Raw genomic sequence first — 19,038 nt, 5'->3', positions numbered from 1 at the left:
GGTGATTCCCACCCTGTCATAGAAACCATCGAAATTATTGGTCAATCACACTGCCTCTCTCTCTATACCGTCTCGTTATTGGCTGTTAGTGATCAACTGAAGTGTCAATCAAACCACAGTTGCCATTTGTTCACGTGCTCATACAACAACATGGCTGCGACTGGGCTAAAAGAATCTGAAACTGGCATGTCTGTTAAGAAAGTTGTTTCCACTGTTTCTCCTTTAGCTTTGCGAATCGTTGCTGAATGCCCGGTAACAAAAGCGAGAGCTTGTGATCTTACACTTCCACACTGTACGGTCAGCACCCCCGTTTTCATGCCGGTAGGAACGCAAGGTACATTGAAGGGAATCACGGTGGATCAGTTGGAGGGACTTGGATGTCAGATTTGTCTTGGCAACACATACCACTTAGGTATGAGGCCGGTAGGTGACGTTATATATTTAAATGCTTTATAAGGATTATTTTAATACGTGTTCACTCCTCCAGGATTTGTATTTACATAATAATGTATCATCAGCTCGCTAGACAGAGAGCTGTTCAGGTCTGGTGTGCATGGTAGCTAGTCCCCCATAACTGTTTTCCTATACTTTATTCCTCAGGGTCCTGAACTGATTGAGAAGGCAAATGGCCTGCATGGCTTCATGAACTGGAAGAGAAACCTTTTGACAGTGAGTATTGTTATTTCAAACAAATCCATTTAGAAATTCAATACATCTTTCCATCCACTCCACCCATTCTTGACTCAATGTATTATTTCCTCACAGGACAGTGGAGGGTTCCAGATGGTGTCTCTTGTTGAACTTTCAGAGGTTACAGAGAAAGGGGTCAAGTTCAGATCCCCTTATGACGGCAAGGAGATCCTGTTGAGTCCGGAACAGTCCATCAGTATTCAGAATAGTCTAGGTAAACATGGCACAGAACAGTTGTACATCCATATACTTAAGGACTAGTTCACATTTGGAAACATATGTTTTTTTTTTCCCAGGCTCTGACATCATGATGCAGTTGGACGATGTGGTCAGCAGTACAGTTACCGGACCCCGGGTAGAGGAGGCTATGAAGAGGTCTATTCGCTGGCTTGACCGTTGCATAGCCGCTAATAAAAATCCAGACAAGCAGAATTTGTTTGCCATTATTCAGGGAGGGTTAAACCCAGGGCTACGAAGGGCCTGTTTAGATGGTAGGACCTGATGCCTTTCTGAAACATGCACAGACTTTCTCTTAAACGTACATTTCAAATACTCAAGTATCTCTGACACCTTCTTAGAAATGACCAAACGAGACGTGCCCGGCTTCGCCATTGGTGGTCTGAGTGGAGGTGAAGAGAAAGATGACTTCTGGAGGATGGTTACACTCAGCACCGATCACCTGCCCCGCGAGAAGCCTCGCTACCTGATGGGTGTTGGGTACGGATGCTACCAGCGCTTTGTATTTCTGCATGATTATCTGTACAAAAAAAAAAAAAACGGTATCAAACATACAGTAGATTATGTGTGACTGTTATGAATGTTCCAGCTATGCTGTGGACCTGGTGGTATGTGTCGCTCTGGGCTGTGATATGTTTGACTGCGTGTTCCCTACCCGTACTGCAGTAAGTACTCTTCTGATTTTGTCAGCGATATTGATCATTTATGGAGTATATATGCCAGGCTGTCATTCGTATTATCCTTATGTTGTTACTCTTGTCTCAGAGGTTCGGATCAGCCCTGGTGCCATGGGGATCTCTCCAGATCAAACATAAGCAGTTTTCAAAGGACTTCCAGCCCATTGACCCAGACTGCCAGTGTCCCACCTGTAAGAGGTAAAAGGTCTAACCACGCTTCATGCTTTACCAAACAATATTCACGTTTAAGTATAGAAGTTTGTTTGCTTCTCTTGGAAAGCTCATCATTTGAAAACTAAACCTAGGTTTTTCACAAGTGAGAATAGTTAGAATTTCACAAGTCTGCAGGCCTGCTTGCTGTTGCAGTGACGTTTCTAGTCTATTAAATTGTGCTTTTGTTACTTGTCAAATGCACACAAATTGCTATTCACTGGTACCTCTTCTGAAGAAAGATGATGGGATTGCCCATTGGTATGCTTTTCTACTGAACTCCAGACTGACAGCCGGAGCCATGAGAGGACCACATTTAGGGGAAACAGTTTATAGAGAGTCTATAGCCCAAAATATTGTTCTCTAATATGCGAGGGTTAAAGAAATAACATGGATCTGGTAATCATGTCACAGGGGATGGGGTCAGTGATAAATGTGGGCCTAAACAACATGTGACAGTACCTGCTTGAGTATGCAGTGCAGTTCTTATCTCACTATTTGTAGTTGCAAGATGGATTTTCCTGATTTGTGTTATCTTCCTATTGTGTGTTGACAACTGGTTACAAGTGTTGAATCTGGCTGGGAACAAAAACGGAAATAGAACTGTAAGTGTACTTGGTGTTTTACTTGTTCTTTGATCTTGGCAGACACACCCGGGCCTACCTGCATGCCCTGTTCAAGAGCGACCCTGCAGCCATGCATCACATCACCATCCACAACATCGTCTACCAGGTAGACGAGGCAAAAGTCTTCATTTCATTCACAATTGAGTGCCCTGGATGAATGTTCGTCGTTGGAATCAATTGTTGATCATGTCATTGTTTTTCCCCCCACCCAGCTCACTCTTATGCGGTCAGTGAGACAGAGTATTGTGGACGGTCAGTTCCCTGAATTTGTGCGAGCCTTCATGAAGAGGATGTACCCCGACCGTGCCCAGTATCCCACTTGGGCAGTTGATGCTTTAGCATCAGTCAACATCACGCTGGATTGAATCGCTAATTAGAAACTCTGGAACTGTCCCCTGGAGAGACCTGTGGGATTTTTATGGGAAAATGCCTTTTGGAAAAACACATTCTGACTGAAATGTCTTTTTTTTTTTACACTCTTGTCTACATATGAGCATAGGTCTCTTAGGTCTGTGGTCTGGCAGCCTGCTGACTTGGCAGTCACATTTTATTTCATGTTTGTTTGGATTTTCATCCATTGCCTTTGCTATATCAGTGGGCTTCTCCAAACAGACTGCTGCATGCTGTGCATCAGACATCTCATTTTAGCTGACAGTAGTCAGACCCTGTGAACCAGTGGTCTTGACTGTAGACTTGGGAGTATGGTAATGTGAGACCGGATGAATGTTAAAATCCAGGAACTGTCTCCTCATTTATTCAGGCACTTTTTGTTGTTACCATGGCTACAGACCAGCGGCCCTTCCTCTGTAAATGCCATGCTGTTTTGTTGCTTATTTATGAAGGTTTTCAGAGGTTCGTAATCACTCTTTGCCAGAGGGAATGAACCTGTGAAGGTTCTGTTCTGTTTTGTTGTGATGTTTAAGTGGACTCATGGACAGATTGAATTTGTGTGCTTGTGATATTGAGCCACTAGAGGGCAAAATAGACAAAATCTGGGGAAAGATTACTCAATGAATTGATTACATTCTCTGCTGGTTTGACACGCTGGAGATGGTTCATAGAAGAAGAAGAAGAAGAAGAAAGGACAGTGGCCCAGCTGTAAATGGTTCTGTCTGATTTGCATGCAGATGGCAGAGACTCAAAGCAGTCCTCTGGGGGAGGCTTTTTAGCATCACAATTTCCTGTGTCTGTTTACAAGCATTACTGTCATGAACACATGATGATGCCTAGTATTATGACTTGCCGCTGTCATAATAACCCAGGAGAACAAAGCATAATTATACAAACCCACAACTTGGAAGAAACTGTTGAACAAAGTTGTATTGCTCATTTTTGCATTGTGATTTTGACAAATAAATAATTCTGGTAAATGTTATTGTCATTTGTACATTTAAATATGTACAAATATCATGTTTTAGACTAGCAAGTTAAACAGAGTAGACCTAATCATGCAGACAACCTCTCAACTATGCTCAATAAATTGATTTGGATACAGTTTGATAAAAAAAAATTGTCAATTGAATAATTCAAACATGGTAAACTGTTTTTGTATGGGGCTGGTTCACTGGTGCTGGTGATTAAGGCTATTAAATGTAATAAAGTGCATCAGACAAACAGCCGACGTTTACTAAATTGATGTAATCAGTATTTTTCGTTGATGGTTGAGTTACCATTGTTTGAATGGTTGTAGACGAACGTGCTTATTGACTATATCTGTGTCGCACTGTTGCCTTGAAAACAGTGCGTGGCGGAATCGTGTCTGTGGGAAATTAAAACGCTGAGGTTTCTTTATCGGAGCGCTGCAAATAAAACTGGGATGTTGCCTCATACATAATTATTAAACTCAGATTTTTTTTACCAAAATGAAATGTGATGCCACTAAATGGATTAACATAAATTCGGAGCAAATGTGTCACAACTAATTTATTTACCTTGTGAACATTAAGAATCAAGCGTGAACAGAATTAATGGGGATTTTAAACGTAGACCAAGTGAAATGTAAGAGAATGTCATAGATTAAAGGTTTGCGGTTTTTGACATATGTATCATATTGTAAAGATGCGTGTCCAATCGGTCAAAAGTGGAAGAGCGATATGGTCGCTGCGTCTGTAGGAACCAGGGGATTTTTCATGAGACAACCAGTTGCTCTTAAGCTGTCACGCTAAAAGTACCTACGCTTCACAGCAGAGCATCTTCGACCTGTTGCTGTTGTAGAAAAGTAGCAGTGACAGCAACAAAACAACTTAATTCGGAGTGCCATGATTTGTATTTCGTAGACCAAAATAATTTTATGTAACAATAGAGTGGTTGGTTTGGAGAATATCCTTTAATCGAGGCGTCTCCGTTTGCGTTTCTAATTTTGATACCTTTCGCTGGTGGGTTCGGGGCTGAAGCGTGGACAATGGTTGAGCTCGAGAAGGAGGTACTCCCGCTGCCGCCACGGTACCGGTTCCGAGACCTGTTGCTCGGTGACTGGCAGGCAGACGACAGGTAAGGAACTTCCGAAAAGAAGCAATAGACACCGTCGTTTTGTACATTGATGATTCAGTGCTTTTATTTTCAGATCATCACGTTTAAGGAATGTCTGCGTTGTCAAATCATATGCAGATAATTAAATACAAAAGGTTCAGTGATTAGTTTTCATGGTATAATTATGTAAGACTACTACTGACATGATGCAGACATGAGAAGGAAAAATAAATTGCGGTGTGTGCGCTTGATATAAAACAGGCATTTGGAGCAAATCAATTTTAGGATCAGGCAACTACCTTGGTTTTTGGTCTTTAAAGGACAGGCTTCCATGTAATTATTCATATATTTGACATAACATATATATATGTTCCTGACATGATTAAAGACATTTACACAGGTCAGACAATTTCACAATGTGCCCTGGCAATTTATAGGTATCCCCACCAACTGTCAATTAACCTGCGCATACCTCCCATTTCAAGCACAATGTACTTGGCATCCTTTTCCACATGCATATTTATTACATAAGAATATGCAACACTTGGTCTGGCTATTTCATTACAGAGACTAATGGAAAATGGAACCTCCATTTCACACTTGCCCCCCTGGTTGCTAGGTTAGAAAGGAGGACCAGAACACTTTCTTGTGGTCTTGAGTGGGTGTTTTGAATCGGATAATTGGCAACCGTTGCTTTTGAAAGGTTTGGAGAAAGTGTCCGTTTAAGCCACGTTATACAATGATAGAGACTAACACAGAGGCTTACACAACTTTTGCCCTGTCAATAACGGGTATAATATTACTGAAACAATATCTCTCCTGGAACGCTCAAGGACTGATGATTTGATATTACATGTATATAACATGTCTCACAGATACAAACGTCTTTTGCATCTTCATCACTTGCCTTGTCCTCCTGAAGGCCCCACAATACTGTGTCTGGACCTCTTCCCTTTCACCAGTGGCCTTCGTTCAAGTTTCAAAAATGGCCCAGGGACTGATATTACAGAGAGAAAGGACATTGTAACCTCATTCAGATCTGTAAAATCTGGTTATAGGTGGTATGAGAGGCTGGGTGTTCACAGTAGGTCACTGTTACCACTGAAGTCATACTGCGTGGGTGTCTGAGTATTTGAGCGGGAGGAGGCTGGGGTGACGGCTAACTGAAATGACGTATCCAAGTGTCTGCGAGGATTGAATGTGACGGAAAGCAGGTCGGCATTTTTGGGGAACAACCGAAGCTGTAAACATTGTGACTGTCCTCATTGTCTGGTTGAGAGCCCAGGTTACAGACTGCAGCCAATGCCCTCCAACTACTCCCAGAGAACACTGCTCCATATTGAATGTGTTCCTGGGGAAATGTGGGCTTAAGTGTGAGAGATGACTTGATGGTTGTCACGTCACAGGTTCTAGTGGGCATTGAGTTGCATGACACTCATGGCTTGTTCACTTTGGATCCCTCTTGGTCTGGCATTCTGTTGAAACATGGACACACATACACGCACTTCTCCTCTGCTGTAATGACATGAACAGAGAGCTAAGTGCCACTCTTCTGATATCAGACTGGGCTTTTAATGCAAGCAATGTGACAAAACTGCATGGTGAGACTGGTGTGGAGGAGTGGAGTGTGTGTGTTCCAGTTTGTGTGTGTGTTGTGTGTGTGTGTGTGTGTGTGGGAGCGAGAAAGGGTAGAGCAGGGGTGGGGGTGGAGGGTGAACATTCTGTGATGGGTCAAAGTGTTGATCTCACTGGCAAAAGAATATTAACACGTATAAAATGGAGCGGTGCCGAAGAGAGTGGGACAATTAATGGTGACAACCTGAGTCATTCTGTGTCCTGCATGGGACTGGCTTAGTGTCTCTACGAATCCCAAGACAGAATCCTTTACACCCCCAAATGCACACGCACACGTACAACCACACACATTGTTCCCATATCCGTAATGTATATCCCTTATACACATCTTGTGCAGGGAAAAAAACACATTACTGAGCCCAGTAATCCCTTCCTCTTCCTCCCTATGGACCACTCACCTCCCTCCCTCCCTCCCTCTCTCCCTCTCTCCCTCCCATCCTCTTCCCTTCTCCATACATACAGCCCTATAATGTTCCTCCTCGGCTGCTCTCTGTTTGTTTCCGATGACTGGAGTACCTCTTCACACCCAACGTATACTGTGCTCATCTCTCCTTCCAAGGGACTCCTCTACCACTCATGTTCTCAACACTGTTCAAATAAAGTGTTATCAACGCCCCATATTAAGTGTCACCATGAAAGCAGTAGCTCGCAAACATAAAAACGGCGCTTGAGGAAGGTTTGAAGGGTATCTCCAGCTGTTTCGATGTAGCGTGCATAAGCGTACATATCTCAGTGGCAGGATCTATCTCTTTACTGTTGTTCATTTGCGAGTAAAGAGCAGTGTGCACTGTACAAGTCTTGATAAAACAACGTCTACAGTGGCGCTATTCAAGCACTGGCAAAGGCTCCTATGTTACTCTGGAAATGGCTGATGACTAAACACGGCCAGCCAGAACTTACGAGGGCTGGTGATAAGCTTGTCACAGAGTAAATAGAGTTGCCAAGCCTTTCGTCAGAATGTGTGGCCTTAAAGCTCTCCATCCTGATCTGGTTGGTGGGAGGGTGTTGATATCAGACGTAGTCCCTGATTTGCTTCCATTCTGGATGATGACCACAGAGCAAAGGAAAGCTAATCACATTGGTCTGATAACATCTGGCAGGCCGTCACAGCAAGCATGTCACCCAGCTCTCTCTCTCTCTCTCTCTATAGAGTGGTTTAATGTAATGTTGTCCATCCTTCCTCACTATGTAACATATTTGTTGGAGTTTTCAACCAGGAGACCAGGATTATCATACAAATGATGTCTTTGTTTGACTACCGCCACCACCTCTTCCCATACCCCATTTCTGCTCCATTCGCACCCTGCCATCTTTCCGGTCTCCTCAGTTGGGATAGGGACAAAAAAAGTCGAAATAGTCAATCTAGGAATTGTCGTAGTCTGCTAAGGTAGATGTCAGATAGACTGGTGGGCCTAAATGGAGTGCTTCCCCACATTTAGTTGTGAAGAAGACAATAATCTTTTCTAAAACCCAAGCTTATAAACAATGGGAGGTGGGAGTCCTCAGATACCAAGCTCTAATGACTAAATTACGAAATGTAATTGGTTTTCCGAAGGCTACTGTGTAACCCTGCACACAACCATTTGGTAAACATTTGGATCAAAGTGAAAAAAACTCTCAGGTCTTAATAGGAATTAATTGGGTAGAGATGTATAATTGGCCCAGATTACAATGAAACCCCTGCCCAGGAGTAGAAAGGTAGATGGCACTGACAAATGAAAGACTGCCAGCTGTCCCTGGTTTTAATTAAAGAAAGCACCTAATTATTGTCAATTTAGAGAAGGTTAGTGGCAGATCTGGACATGGTGGGCAGGCCATCACGCAATAAATTAGTGGGCGAGTCAGACCTGTAGAGAGGGCACGTGAAGATGATTCTAACATCCTAAGGGATTACTGTGAAACAAAATATCGCGTTCTGTTGTGTCACCTACTTTACATTTCCACTAAAGTTGTCCTCGCAGGATTATCTCTGTATAATGTGTGCCACATTGTCGACATGCTGATAAAACCTGCCCCCTTCTCAGCCAGTGTAGAGTCATCTGTAAAGCATCCATTTCGCATCCCAAAGTGTGTCACCAAAAATCACATGCAGTGGCTTTAAAGCCAGGTCTAATGGATGAGGGCTCATGCCTAAAGCACCTGTGACGTACAGTAGAGCTCAGTGACAGACCATCCTCCAGATCATCTTTGGCCTTCCCATCATGCCCTGGGCTTTTTCTCGGGCATTGAAGACTTGGCCAGAGGCAGCTTCCAGGAGGAACCCATCCAGCCGTGACACCCCTGAGAAGAACCCATCGAATGGCGGACGCCATTTAGCTGTGTCTGCCTGGGCTAGCCTGGGGGTCGCATCGGCGCTGGATGCTCCAGTAACATCAGCATGAGAGCAGGGAGAAGCTGAGCCGCTATGGAGGCATCACAAACACACTGATCCTATCTCCCCTAGTCCCAAATCATGTTAACTCAATAAGCAGCAGGAATTGTCTTCCGCTCCCAGCAGCCTTGCAGGTACCGAAGTGAGGGCCGTGAGAGGAATCCATTTCTGATATCAGTCATTTACCTTGGCAATTATGTCCCCTGCAGGGCTAATTCAATATGGTATTTGGAACAGACTTTAAAAGACTTTGTAAATCTTGTATGTTTATGTGTTTAGCTCAGCATCGACACAGTTAATCGTCCCTCTCTCATGGTGTGTTCGAGCGAGGTAAAATGAGGGCTCGAACTAAACACTGTTTAGGGTGCAATGCATCAGGGCCTAGTGAATAAGACTGCAAAGTAAGAAGATCTCTCCCTGTGTCTCCAGAAGACTTGTACAGTGTACTGTGTGCCACGCCACCCAAGAAAGACAAAAGGAGGATGGATATAATAAGGGAGGATACATTGGTCTCACTTAGATGGAGGGATGAAGAGAGGATGAGTAGATGACAGTTAAACCGATGATGTATGGTGTTACTTACTCTGCAAAGACTCACACCTAGCGAGGAAATGGGTTTTGCGTGAAAAAAAAAGCGATCGAGCACACTTACTTACTGTCGCTGTGGCTCGCACCGTCCCCGTGAAAGATGACTTTCATTTAGTCTGCGGGGCGGAGTGAGTGCGGGGGGGGGGGGCAGGGGACGGGTGAGAACGACTGCCTCAAAACGGGGATACACACTCTCATCCGTCACCATGCACAATGGAGGCTTCGATCTCCTGCCGGGCACATAGCTGGGCCTTTCTACAGTCTGCGTGCGAACGTGCGTTTGTGATGGAGAGAGAGAGAGAAAGAGGGAGGGAGATACAGAGTGAAATAATGATGGCTTAATTCCGCCCCCCCCCCCCCCCCCCCCCACCCCTTAGCACTTCATATAGACGAATCTTTCGAATGTTTATTCCTGTATGTGCCAGTGTTTTTTCCCCCCGTCCTGACGTTTTCTCCCCGTACTTTCTTGTCTCGATCCACACGGCGTGCATGTGGGTCAGGGTCGAGCTGCCACTGTGTCTCTCTCCCTTTGGTGGGAGCGGAGGACACCGCGCCTCTCAATCTGTGAAGCAGGCCTCGCGGAGGTGTGCAATTTATTTGCTTCCTGTAGCCCCCATTGAATTCACCTCCTCTCATTCGGAGGCTCTGTATTTGCCACGGTGCTTTGCTCTGCCGGCCCTCTCCTGTGTTTCATGTCGTCTTTGACAGTTTTTCTCCCATTACTGCTGTCATGTTCTGTATTCATCTTCCATCGTCCAATGTTGAATATTTGCCTCCATTGTCATAAGGTTTGTCATCTTATATCAATAAAAAAGGAATTCTCTGTCAGTTAAAGTATTCCTTTGTGTTCATCATGCAAAATAATTTAAAAATGATATTTTAACAGCTTAATAAAAACCTTCTCTTTTTAAAGGTGTTTTCCCTTTAGCTTTCGGTGCTGTGTATCATCTTTAGAAAAGGCACTTTGAAGGTGCATTTGCCAATTAACTGTTTAAGTGGACATCCTCCCAGGTAATTTAGCTTCTTTTTCTGCCTCTTTTGAACAACTTTTGAGGTGGTGGTGAGTCAGCTTGGATGGTGATGGTCAGAGCTCTGCCCCTTGACTCCTCCTCTCTGCCATTAGTGTGCCAGTGCTGTGTCATTATAGAGCCCAGACAAACAGGAATCAGCAGGAGAGCAGATTTTTTTTGCAGTTTCTTTCTCTCTGTCTCTCTGTCTCTCTGTCTCTCTGTCTCTCTGTCTCTCTCTCTCTCTCTCTCTCTCTCTCTCTCTCTCTCTCTCTCTCTCTCTCTGTCTCTGTCTCTGTCTCACTCTCTCTCTCTCTCTCTCTCTCTCTCTCTCTCTCTCTCTCTCTCTCTCTCTCTCTCTCTCTCTCTCTCTCTCTCTCTCTCTCTCTCTCTCTCTCCTCTCTCTCTCTCTCTCTCTCTCTCTCTCTCTCCTCTCTCTCTCTCTCTCTCTCTCTCTCTCTCTCTCTCTGTCTCTCTCTCTCTCTCTCTCTCTCTCTGTCTCTATCTCTTTCTCTGCCATGAAGGTACAGGCAGATGATCTCCCATGAGCCTAATTTTGCATATCTCGCTTTACATCTACCATGCCGCAATAGTTGTTTGCCCTTACTACAAAATAAAATGTTTAAACATCTGGGATCAGCTGTTGTTGTGTACTGACATCAACATCTTCTGCCACGGTGTATACATTGAATTTCAATGCAGAATGGGTGTACTTTGGATGATTATTTGAAATAGACAAACCTTTGTCCTACACATTTACATTTACATTTATGCATTCAGCAGACGCTTTTATCCAAATCGACTTCCAAGAGAGAGCTTTACAAAAGAGCATAGGTCACTGATCATAACAACGAGGTAGTCTCAAACATTGCAAGCAGCCAAAACATGAAGCATACATTGTGAAAAAACAAAACAAGTGCCAAAAGGGAAGACCCATAAGAGCATGCAGTTATACAAGTTACAAATTAAAACAACATGAACCACAAAAAGTGCAGGACTGTACCTGTAGAAGAACAATCAAACACAACATGGTGGACCATTGAGAAGCCCCTGTTGAGTCTCTTTTGTTTTGTTCCTCCATGGTCAGTGTGTAAATGCAGTGATACAATGGAATACGGAGGAGATTCTAAACTGTCAGTTGTCATTTTAATATGATACCTGTGGGTTTTTAGTAATTTAACTGTCACTCATGTTAATTACATTTGAAGATTGTTTTGTTATGTTTTTTGTGAGCATGTCAGGGGACATTAAAAGCAACATCAAACTGAATTAAGAGGTGGAAATTCTAGACAACCCAGCTTAACATAGTTTCCAGTTTCAGATGATTTAAGCGATTTAATCTACCAAAGCAATTATTCGGGGCTCATATCAAGTCCTGCTTCAAATTCCAAAGGGCTGCTTGGCTTTGAATGATTGCCTGACTGTTTTCCTTTTTTTGTTGGTGATTTTGTTTAGAATTAATTTCCCGTGTGTTTTATTTCTCTCCTTTGGATAACACATCATAGATTCTATCCATAACTTTATTGGGCTGCGGCTTCAGTTTAATTGTCCTCTACTGTTGCCAACTGTAAAAGAAAAGTGAACACCAAGAGGGAAAGATAGGATTGTGCCCGGTTAGAAAGTTGCGGAAGCTTCTTATAGGATTGACAGGGACTTGGAATGGATTTGTGACAGTAAATGAAGAACATCCCCTATCGGCGTACGTCCCACCCTGGTAGTATGAGTGTCAAGCTTTTCTTCTTGCAGTAAATCAGATTGGAGATCATTTTCTAATTTCAGAGTGTGCAACTGTGTCCAGACCAAGCACAGACTGCAAACCCACAGTGCTTCAAGCCAAAGGAGCTACAGAGTATCATCAAGTTTGAATGCAGCTGCTGGTTTACGACGACTTAACACTCTCAAGTGTGTGTTTGCTCGTCTGCTCGTGTGTGAGAGAGGGAGAAGAAGAGGGATGCTCCGTCACCATAGCAACACAAAGCGAAAGTTTCCCCGGGTGTTGCTTGGAGTGCGCGTCTGACTGACCATGAGGGGGGTTCCTAGTTTTCAGCAGTGTTAGAAGCCTTTGAAGACCCCCACTGGCTGGAAGATTAGATGGTGGCCTTTTGCTTTTGTGTGTGTGTGTGTCTGTGTGGCACAGAGACCACCAGAAAGCGTCGCCGCGGTTTCAACCAGTGTCTGAGTCACCCAGTTCCCTTTGCGTGCCAGCAGGGCCCATAGGATGAAAGGACAGGTGTGCGCAATCTCTCATGAGAAGGTCTGACAGGAAATGTGACATCTTGAGACTGTGCGTGTTTGTGTGTGTATGTAGCACACTGTGTGTGTGTGTGTGTGTGTGGCATCCGTGGGAGTTGTCTTACATGTGTGTATAATAGATTTAATGCCACATGGCAGGTGTACAAAAGTGTGTAGGTCTGTCCTCACCCATTGGGGTCTGGGAGGGAAGTAAGAGCAGTAATTATGGACACTCATGTTTGGCAGAACATCAAAGGGAAGTCATTTGTTGCTCTATATTTAATCAGGAGCGATAACGAGGGTGACTGCCGCCGTCTGTGACATGGCAAGCGGGGAAGAAAGGCAGCATCATCATTTCCTCTAAAAACCTATTAGTCGATAAAAAACGGCACTGTGCCTTACTTGCCAACTTGCTGCAGTTCATAAACTCATTATTACCCTTTCCCTCCCCGCCGTGTCTTTAATCATGCTCCGTCTATATCTCTCTTTCTCATCCACTCTCTCTCTCTCTCTTCTGACGTTATTGAGTCGCTCCATGGCCGTCTATCTCGCCACACATCTCTGGCACTTCTCCCTCGCTCCTCTGTTTCCCGAGTCGCCTCGCACGTCGCTGACACGCCTTCTGTTCATCCGTCCATCTCTCCACCCCTCTCTTAGGGTGCAGGTCGAGTTCTATGTGAACGAAAACACGTTCAAGGAGCGTCTCAAGCTGTTCTTCATCAAAAACCAAAGATCCAGTGAGTTGTCTGTGTTTGGGGAACCGGGTTGTGTCTTATGAGTCGTGCTATTTAGTGGTCCACCAGTTGTGCTCCTTCCGTTTTGTCTTGTTCTCAAAAGTAAGTGGTTGTTCAATGTGCCCTGTGTTGCTGTGCTTTGATGGGTTCCATTGTGAGTCTGTGGGTCTGTTTCCTGTGACGTGGTGTCCGTGTTGATGGTCTACGTCGTGGGGGGCGGGCGGGTGGGCGCGTGCGGATTTGTTGACTGCATGTGCTGGTGCCCTCTCTTGCAGGTCTGAGGGTGCGCATGTTCAACTTCTCTCTGAAAGTGCTGAGCTGTTGCCTGTACATCGTCAGAGTCCTGCTGGACAACCCACAGGAGCAGAGACAAGACTGGTGAGGGGAGGGCAGGGCAGGGCAGAGGAAGGGATGGAGGGTGGGCAGGGGAAGAGAAGGAGGGCAGGGCAGGGAAGGGGAAGAGAAGGAGGGCAGGGCAGGGCAGGGCAGGGCAGGGGAAGGGATGGAGGGCAGGGCAGGGCAGGGCAGGGCAGGGGAAGGGATGGAGGGTGGGCAGGGGAAGAGAAGGAGGGCAGGGCAGGGCAGGGCAGGGCAGGGCAGGGCAGGGCAGGGCAGGGCAGGGCAGGGGAAGGGAAGGGATGGAGGGTGGGCAGGGGAAAAGAAGGAGGGCAGGGGAGGGCTGGGAAGGAGATGGGAGGGAGAGGATAAGGACAAGGATGTGGAGATGGGGATGAGTAAATGTATGGGGATAAGGCATGGAAAGCAAGATAGTACTGCAGATGCTACCCGAGATGCAAATGGAAAAGGTCTGGGGGTGTAAGTATGTGTAAGGCAGAAGGCATGAGCACTGATGCACCTCTCACTGACACTCTTCCTTCATCCCTGCTCTCTCTCCCTCCCTCCCACGACCCCTCTCTCACTCTCTCCCTCATTCGTCCGAGGCAGTAGCGATTGTCCGAAGCAGAACGCGTCGAGCCGTCCCCGGAGTGAGTTTGACTGGTAAGAGAAGCACGGCTGTAGTCTCAAAGCAGAGGGGTTCACGCGGGAGGTCAGCCCTCTGGACAGCCACACAGCAGCTTAATGAGACCACACGACGCCACCGGATCAATGGAGCGCAGCGTGATAAAGTGGTCTGAAATCCTTATATTGAACCTCGCCATGTCACATGAGTGAATCACAGTGCCAGTATGGATTACATGCCAACGTTATGCACATAAGTAGTGGCCACACAGCCTAATCAGGAAGTATGGTGGAGGGATGCAGGCCTATAGCAAGCCTCTGCCAGGCCTGGTCTACACCCAGACCTATTGATCTAATTGGTGGCGAGTGACACTGTGGAGGCTCCAGCTCCAAATGAATAAGGAACATGACAGAATAGGCTCAATAAAGCTTCCTGCTCCAGGCTGAACACTCTAAGGAGCAAACCAGAGAACAGGCGAACAGGCGACCAGGCGATGGCTGCTCAGGCGGCCAAGATAGGTCTCAGCATGCTTTCGTAGAGGGCTCTGCCTCACAATAAAACATTAATGTTTCTGCCAAAATGGCTTTTTCCTCTGTTGTGTAATACCGTTTCTGTTGGTGATTTTCTTCCAAGTGGTCACTTGGTAATACAGGTAACCTCCGCCTGTACAATATTCTGGGATGTCGTTTGAATGATTAGGATTATTTGCTTGCATTTGTATTGACGTCATTCATTTTCCGAAATGTTGTTTCTCTCTCTTTCTCTTTTCTCTCTCTTGACGTTCGTCAGGACCCTTATCATCTGGGTGGAGAGGCCGCTGCCTCTCTGGGCTCTACAGGTCAGACTGCTGTGGTTTCTCACTTGAACACGCATACAGACACACACACACACACACACACACAAATACACACAATATCCAGCTCTCTCTCTCACACACAAACAGAGACATCTCCAGTTCTTGCTGACACTTTTGGTTTATGACATCACTTGCTTAAGACACCTAGTGGTTCTCTCTCTCCCCCTCTCTCTCTCTCTCTCTCTCTCTCTCTCTCTCTCTCTCTCTCTCTCTCTCTTGATATGTCTCTCCTCTATTTCTCCAGGTGCTTGTGGCTTTCATCAGTTTCTCTGAGACCATGCTGCTGGTGTATCTCAGCTACAAGGTAAGACCCCGTGCTCCCCCATGGACTCAGGCATCCTCACCCCATGCCTCCTCGTCAGTGCACACACTGGGGTTTGTTTGCACAGGAGCATCCGTGGAATGTTCCGCCTTCAAGCCACAATGTTTCATCTGTCTTCGTTAAAAAGACTTGCTGGTTGCCCAGCCATAAATGCCAGTTAAGAGCCGGCCTCGCGATTCTGCCAGGGGTTGAAGGGGCTAGTGAAGGCCTACTGCCTTGATCCCATTGATTTGTCTGTACATACACAATGTCTGTCCGCCCCCACGACCCAGACTTATGTCAGCTATAGACAGGCATCAGACACATAAAAACGGATTGTTCTGACATCTTAATTGACCAGGGAGCTTAGTATAGGGTGAGTAATGTGACTCGTGGACCAACCCTGGTCCGCCTCTCTTTTCAACTGTGGAAATGGGTCAGTTTCTCCCACAAATCCACAGTTGATCTGGTAATCCCCAGGGTCGCCATGACGATGGAGTTTCCCTGAACCGACGCGTGTGTGCTTGTTGTTTCCAGGGCAACGTTTGGGAGCAAGTGTTGCGTGTTCCCTTCATTCTGGAGATGATCAGCGCGGTTCCCTTCGTGATCACTGTGAGTGGCGCCTCGCCTTATCAAACAGGAAGTGCACATGCTGTCTGTGGGCTTCTCATCGGCTCTGGGCTGAGCAGAGTTTTGAATCCCCACTGGCATGCGAATCACATGTTCCACTTGTTGCCTTTCTGTGCCGACAGTGTGGTTGTGTACACCCCCCCCCCCCCCCCCGCCCCCGCCATATTAAATACATACAGGATATGTCTCTCTCTCTCTCTGTCTCTCTCTGTCTCTCTCTGTGTCTCTCTCTGTCTCTCTCTCCTCTTCAGGTGATTTTGCCCTCCGTTAGAAACCTCTTCATCCCCGTGTTTCTAAACTGCTGGTTGGCCAAACACGCCTTGGAGAACATGATCGTGAGTACGGACATGTGCACCGTTCCTCTCGTCATGTTATCTCTGGTTTTCTCTCTTCAGGAGGTGTCCTGGGAAGGTGTATAGATGTCTGTTGTTCTCACGGCTCTGTGTGCACCTGTCTGATCATCTGTATGGATCTTTAATTACGGTTCTCTCTCTCTCTCTCACTGTGTCGTCAACCGTGTCTGCTTCTGTTCTTGCGTGCTACGACACGTTGATCGCCATCAAGCAGAATTGCCTCGATTCCGAACACAACGCCTTCTAATTTCCGTGGTCTTCTTTTTCACCTCAGAACGATTTGCACCGGGCAATTCAGCGGACCCACTCCGCCATGTTTAACCAGGTCCTCATTCTCATCAGCACTCTGGTTTGCCTCATGTTCACCTGGTGAGTTCCAGCGATCGCAGCCATTTTGCAGGGGAGGGGGGAATGGGGGGGGGGGGGGGGGTGTGGGGTGTGGGGATGCAGAGGGAGGGACAGGAGAAATGTGTAGCCGCCAAAGACACGGTGGACGACAATGGAAGAGAGTGAAAGGAAGGCATTCGTGAGAGATAACATGTTGACAAAATACAGGGTCTAAAACCCTTATTGTACAATTCGCGCCCTGAGCTACGGAAGATAAGCTGTCAAAGAGATAAAGGCTGGGGCTATTTTACAGTGTGTGAGCCAGGTGTCAGGTGTAGAGTTGATGAGGTGTTACTGGGTGCTTAGTAGCATCTCTGCCTGCTGCCTAAGCAGGCTAATGGGCAACAGGAGGTCTTAGAGGTAGAAAAGCGGCTTCAATGGGGCTATCTGACCTTTTCAGTACTGACAGCTGAATGTTGACTCAACTGGCCCTTCAACACTGGGTAAACACACGCACACACACACACATGCAAGCACACACAGTCTCTCCTACATGCACAGGCAAACCCACTCACATATCCGCGTGTGTAAACGCGCTCGCGCACTGTAAGCCAACTGTCATCAAACACTTGAAACCTTTCACACCTAAAGCTCACGCACTCGACTGCACATCTCCCTCTGTTCATGCTAATTTGCGCTGACTTCCTGTCTCTCTCTCTCTCCCTCCCGTCCCTTCCCCCTTTCCTCCAACTGTTCCACTCCTCTATCTGTCTGATTCTTCTCCTCCTCGGCCCCCTCTTCCATCTGTTCCCTATCTGTCTCCATCCCCCCTCTCATCCACTTCTCCCCTCTTCTCTCCTCTTCCTTCCCTCCTCCCATCCCCCCCTCATCTGCCCCTTTCATTTCTCCCCTCCCCTCTTCTCTCCTCTTCCTTCCCTCCTCCCACCCCCCCCCTCATCCGCCCCTTTCATTTCTCCCCCGTCCCTCTTCGCTCTCCCCTTCCTCCTCTCCTTCCATCCCCCCTCTCATCCACTCCTCCCCTCTTCTCTCCTCATCCTTCCCTCCTTCCATCCCCCCTCTCATCCACCCCTGCCCTACCCTACCCTCCCGCTCCGGCTCTCCTCGTCTCCCCTCCTCCCTGCCCCTCCTCCTCCCCCAGCATCTGTGGCATCCAGCACCTGGAGCGCGCGGGGAACAACCTGACGCTGTTTGACTCTCTGTACTTCTGCGTGGTCACCTTCTCCACGGTGGGCTTCGGCGACGTCACCCCACAGATCTGGCCCTCGCAGCTGCTGGTGGTCATCATGATCTTCGTGGCCCTCATCGTGCTTCCCATCCAGGTAGAAACCCAACGGCCGCGCCGATTGGACCTCGACACGGGCTGACGCCTCTCCACGTGGGCGAGCGACAGGCCCCGTGGTGTGTCCGTGTCGGTGAACCTCGCGTCAAACCAGCGTGTGACGTGTTCTTTTCTCGGAAATGAGTGTCATCGCTCCTCTCCCCCCCCCCCCCCCAGATGCCACTCCTGACGTTCCCTACTGTCCCAGAGAGACCCCGGAGGGCAGAGCAGGAGGGCAGAGCAGGGGGAGGGGCAGTCTTTCTCGCGCCTCACACACGCACACACACCGCCTGCACACCACCGACCGCGTTGCTGGAGTCACGGGTCTTTTTGAATGCGTGTCCAGGGGTTTGAGGGACTGCTCTGCTGCAAAGAGGGGAGATTGGGGGGGGCTAAGGGGGGGTGATAGGGGGGGCTAAGGGGGGGTGGAGGGCGGATAGCATGTCCACGCAGGACAGAAAATGGCCCACCGAGCCGTGTCGCCCACCCGCACCGCCTTCCTGTCTTTCATCCAGAAATACCCCCTGACATTTAACCGCCTGCCCCCCTACCCTCCCCCCCCCCCCCCTCAAACCCTCGACCCCCCTGTGTGTGTGTGGGTCTCAGGCCTGTCATGGAGGGCCGGCAGCCTGCCCGTCCGTCTGCCTGCAGCGTTGCCGGCAGCCTGGGACCCCCTGGAGCACATGAGCACACAGCCTCTTCTCCCCCACTTGAACTGCCTGTCGCTACTGTACCTCCGCCCTCCCCCTCCGTTTGCATGCTGCTATCCATCGCTGGCTCGGTGGCACGGGGGCT

The 19,038-nt window shown here is 47.3% G+C and overlaps 2 protein-coding genes across 2 annotated transcripts in view; both read left to right on the top strand.

The window, feature by feature from the left end:
• The first annotated feature begins 52 nt into the window (after positions 1 to 52).
• Positions 53 to 2,845, top strand: qtrt1 (queuine tRNA-ribosyltransferase 1). Its single transcript, XM_047038663.1, has 9 exons — positions 53 to 423; positions 601 to 669; positions 766 to 904; positions 987 to 1,181; positions 1,269 to 1,407; positions 1,517 to 1,592; positions 1,693 to 1,802; positions 2,462 to 2,546; positions 2,653 to 2,845. The coding sequence occupies exons 1-9, from the start codon at positions 151 to 153 to the stop codon at positions 2,803 to 2,805; spliced, it is 1,239 nt and encodes a 412-aa protein (XP_046894619.1). The 5' UTR covers positions 53 to 150; the 3' UTR covers positions 2,806 to 2,845.
• Positions 2,846 to 4,606: 1,761 nt separating this feature from the next.
• Positions 4,607 to 19,038, top strand: part of LOC124480090 (potassium channel subfamily T member 2) — a 27,690-nt gene continuing 13,258 nt past the window's right edge. Inside the window, exons 1-10 of the mRNA XM_047039162.1 lie at positions 4,607 to 4,930; positions 13,400 to 13,479; positions 13,752 to 13,854; positions 14,422 to 14,475; positions 15,227 to 15,275; positions 15,538 to 15,597; positions 16,132 to 16,206; positions 16,476 to 16,559; positions 16,852 to 16,946; positions 18,064 to 18,244. Of these exons, the coding sequence (XP_046895118.1) occupies positions 4,842 to 4,930; positions 13,400 to 13,479; positions 13,752 to 13,854; positions 14,422 to 14,475; positions 15,227 to 15,275; positions 15,538 to 15,597; positions 16,132 to 16,206; positions 16,476 to 16,559; positions 16,852 to 16,946; positions 18,064 to 18,244 (870 nt within the window). The 5' untranslated portion in view covers positions 4,607 to 4,841. The remainder of the gene's footprint in view (positions 4,931 to 13,399; positions 13,480 to 13,751; positions 13,855 to 14,421; positions 14,476 to 15,226; positions 15,276 to 15,537; positions 15,598 to 16,131; positions 16,207 to 16,475; positions 16,560 to 16,851; positions 16,947 to 18,063; positions 18,245 to 19,038) is intronic.

This window comes from Hypomesus transpacificus, chromosome 17, assembly GCF_021917145.1.
Source record: "Hypomesus transpacificus isolate Combined female chromosome 17, fHypTra1, whole genome shotgun sequence".
In the NCBI taxonomy this organism is placed as follows: Eukaryota; Metazoa; Chordata; class Actinopteri; order Osmeriformes; family Osmeridae; genus Hypomesus; species Hypomesus transpacificus.
Note: the sequence above shows the minus strand (reverse complement) of the source record. Positions and strands in the feature narration are given on the sequence as shown.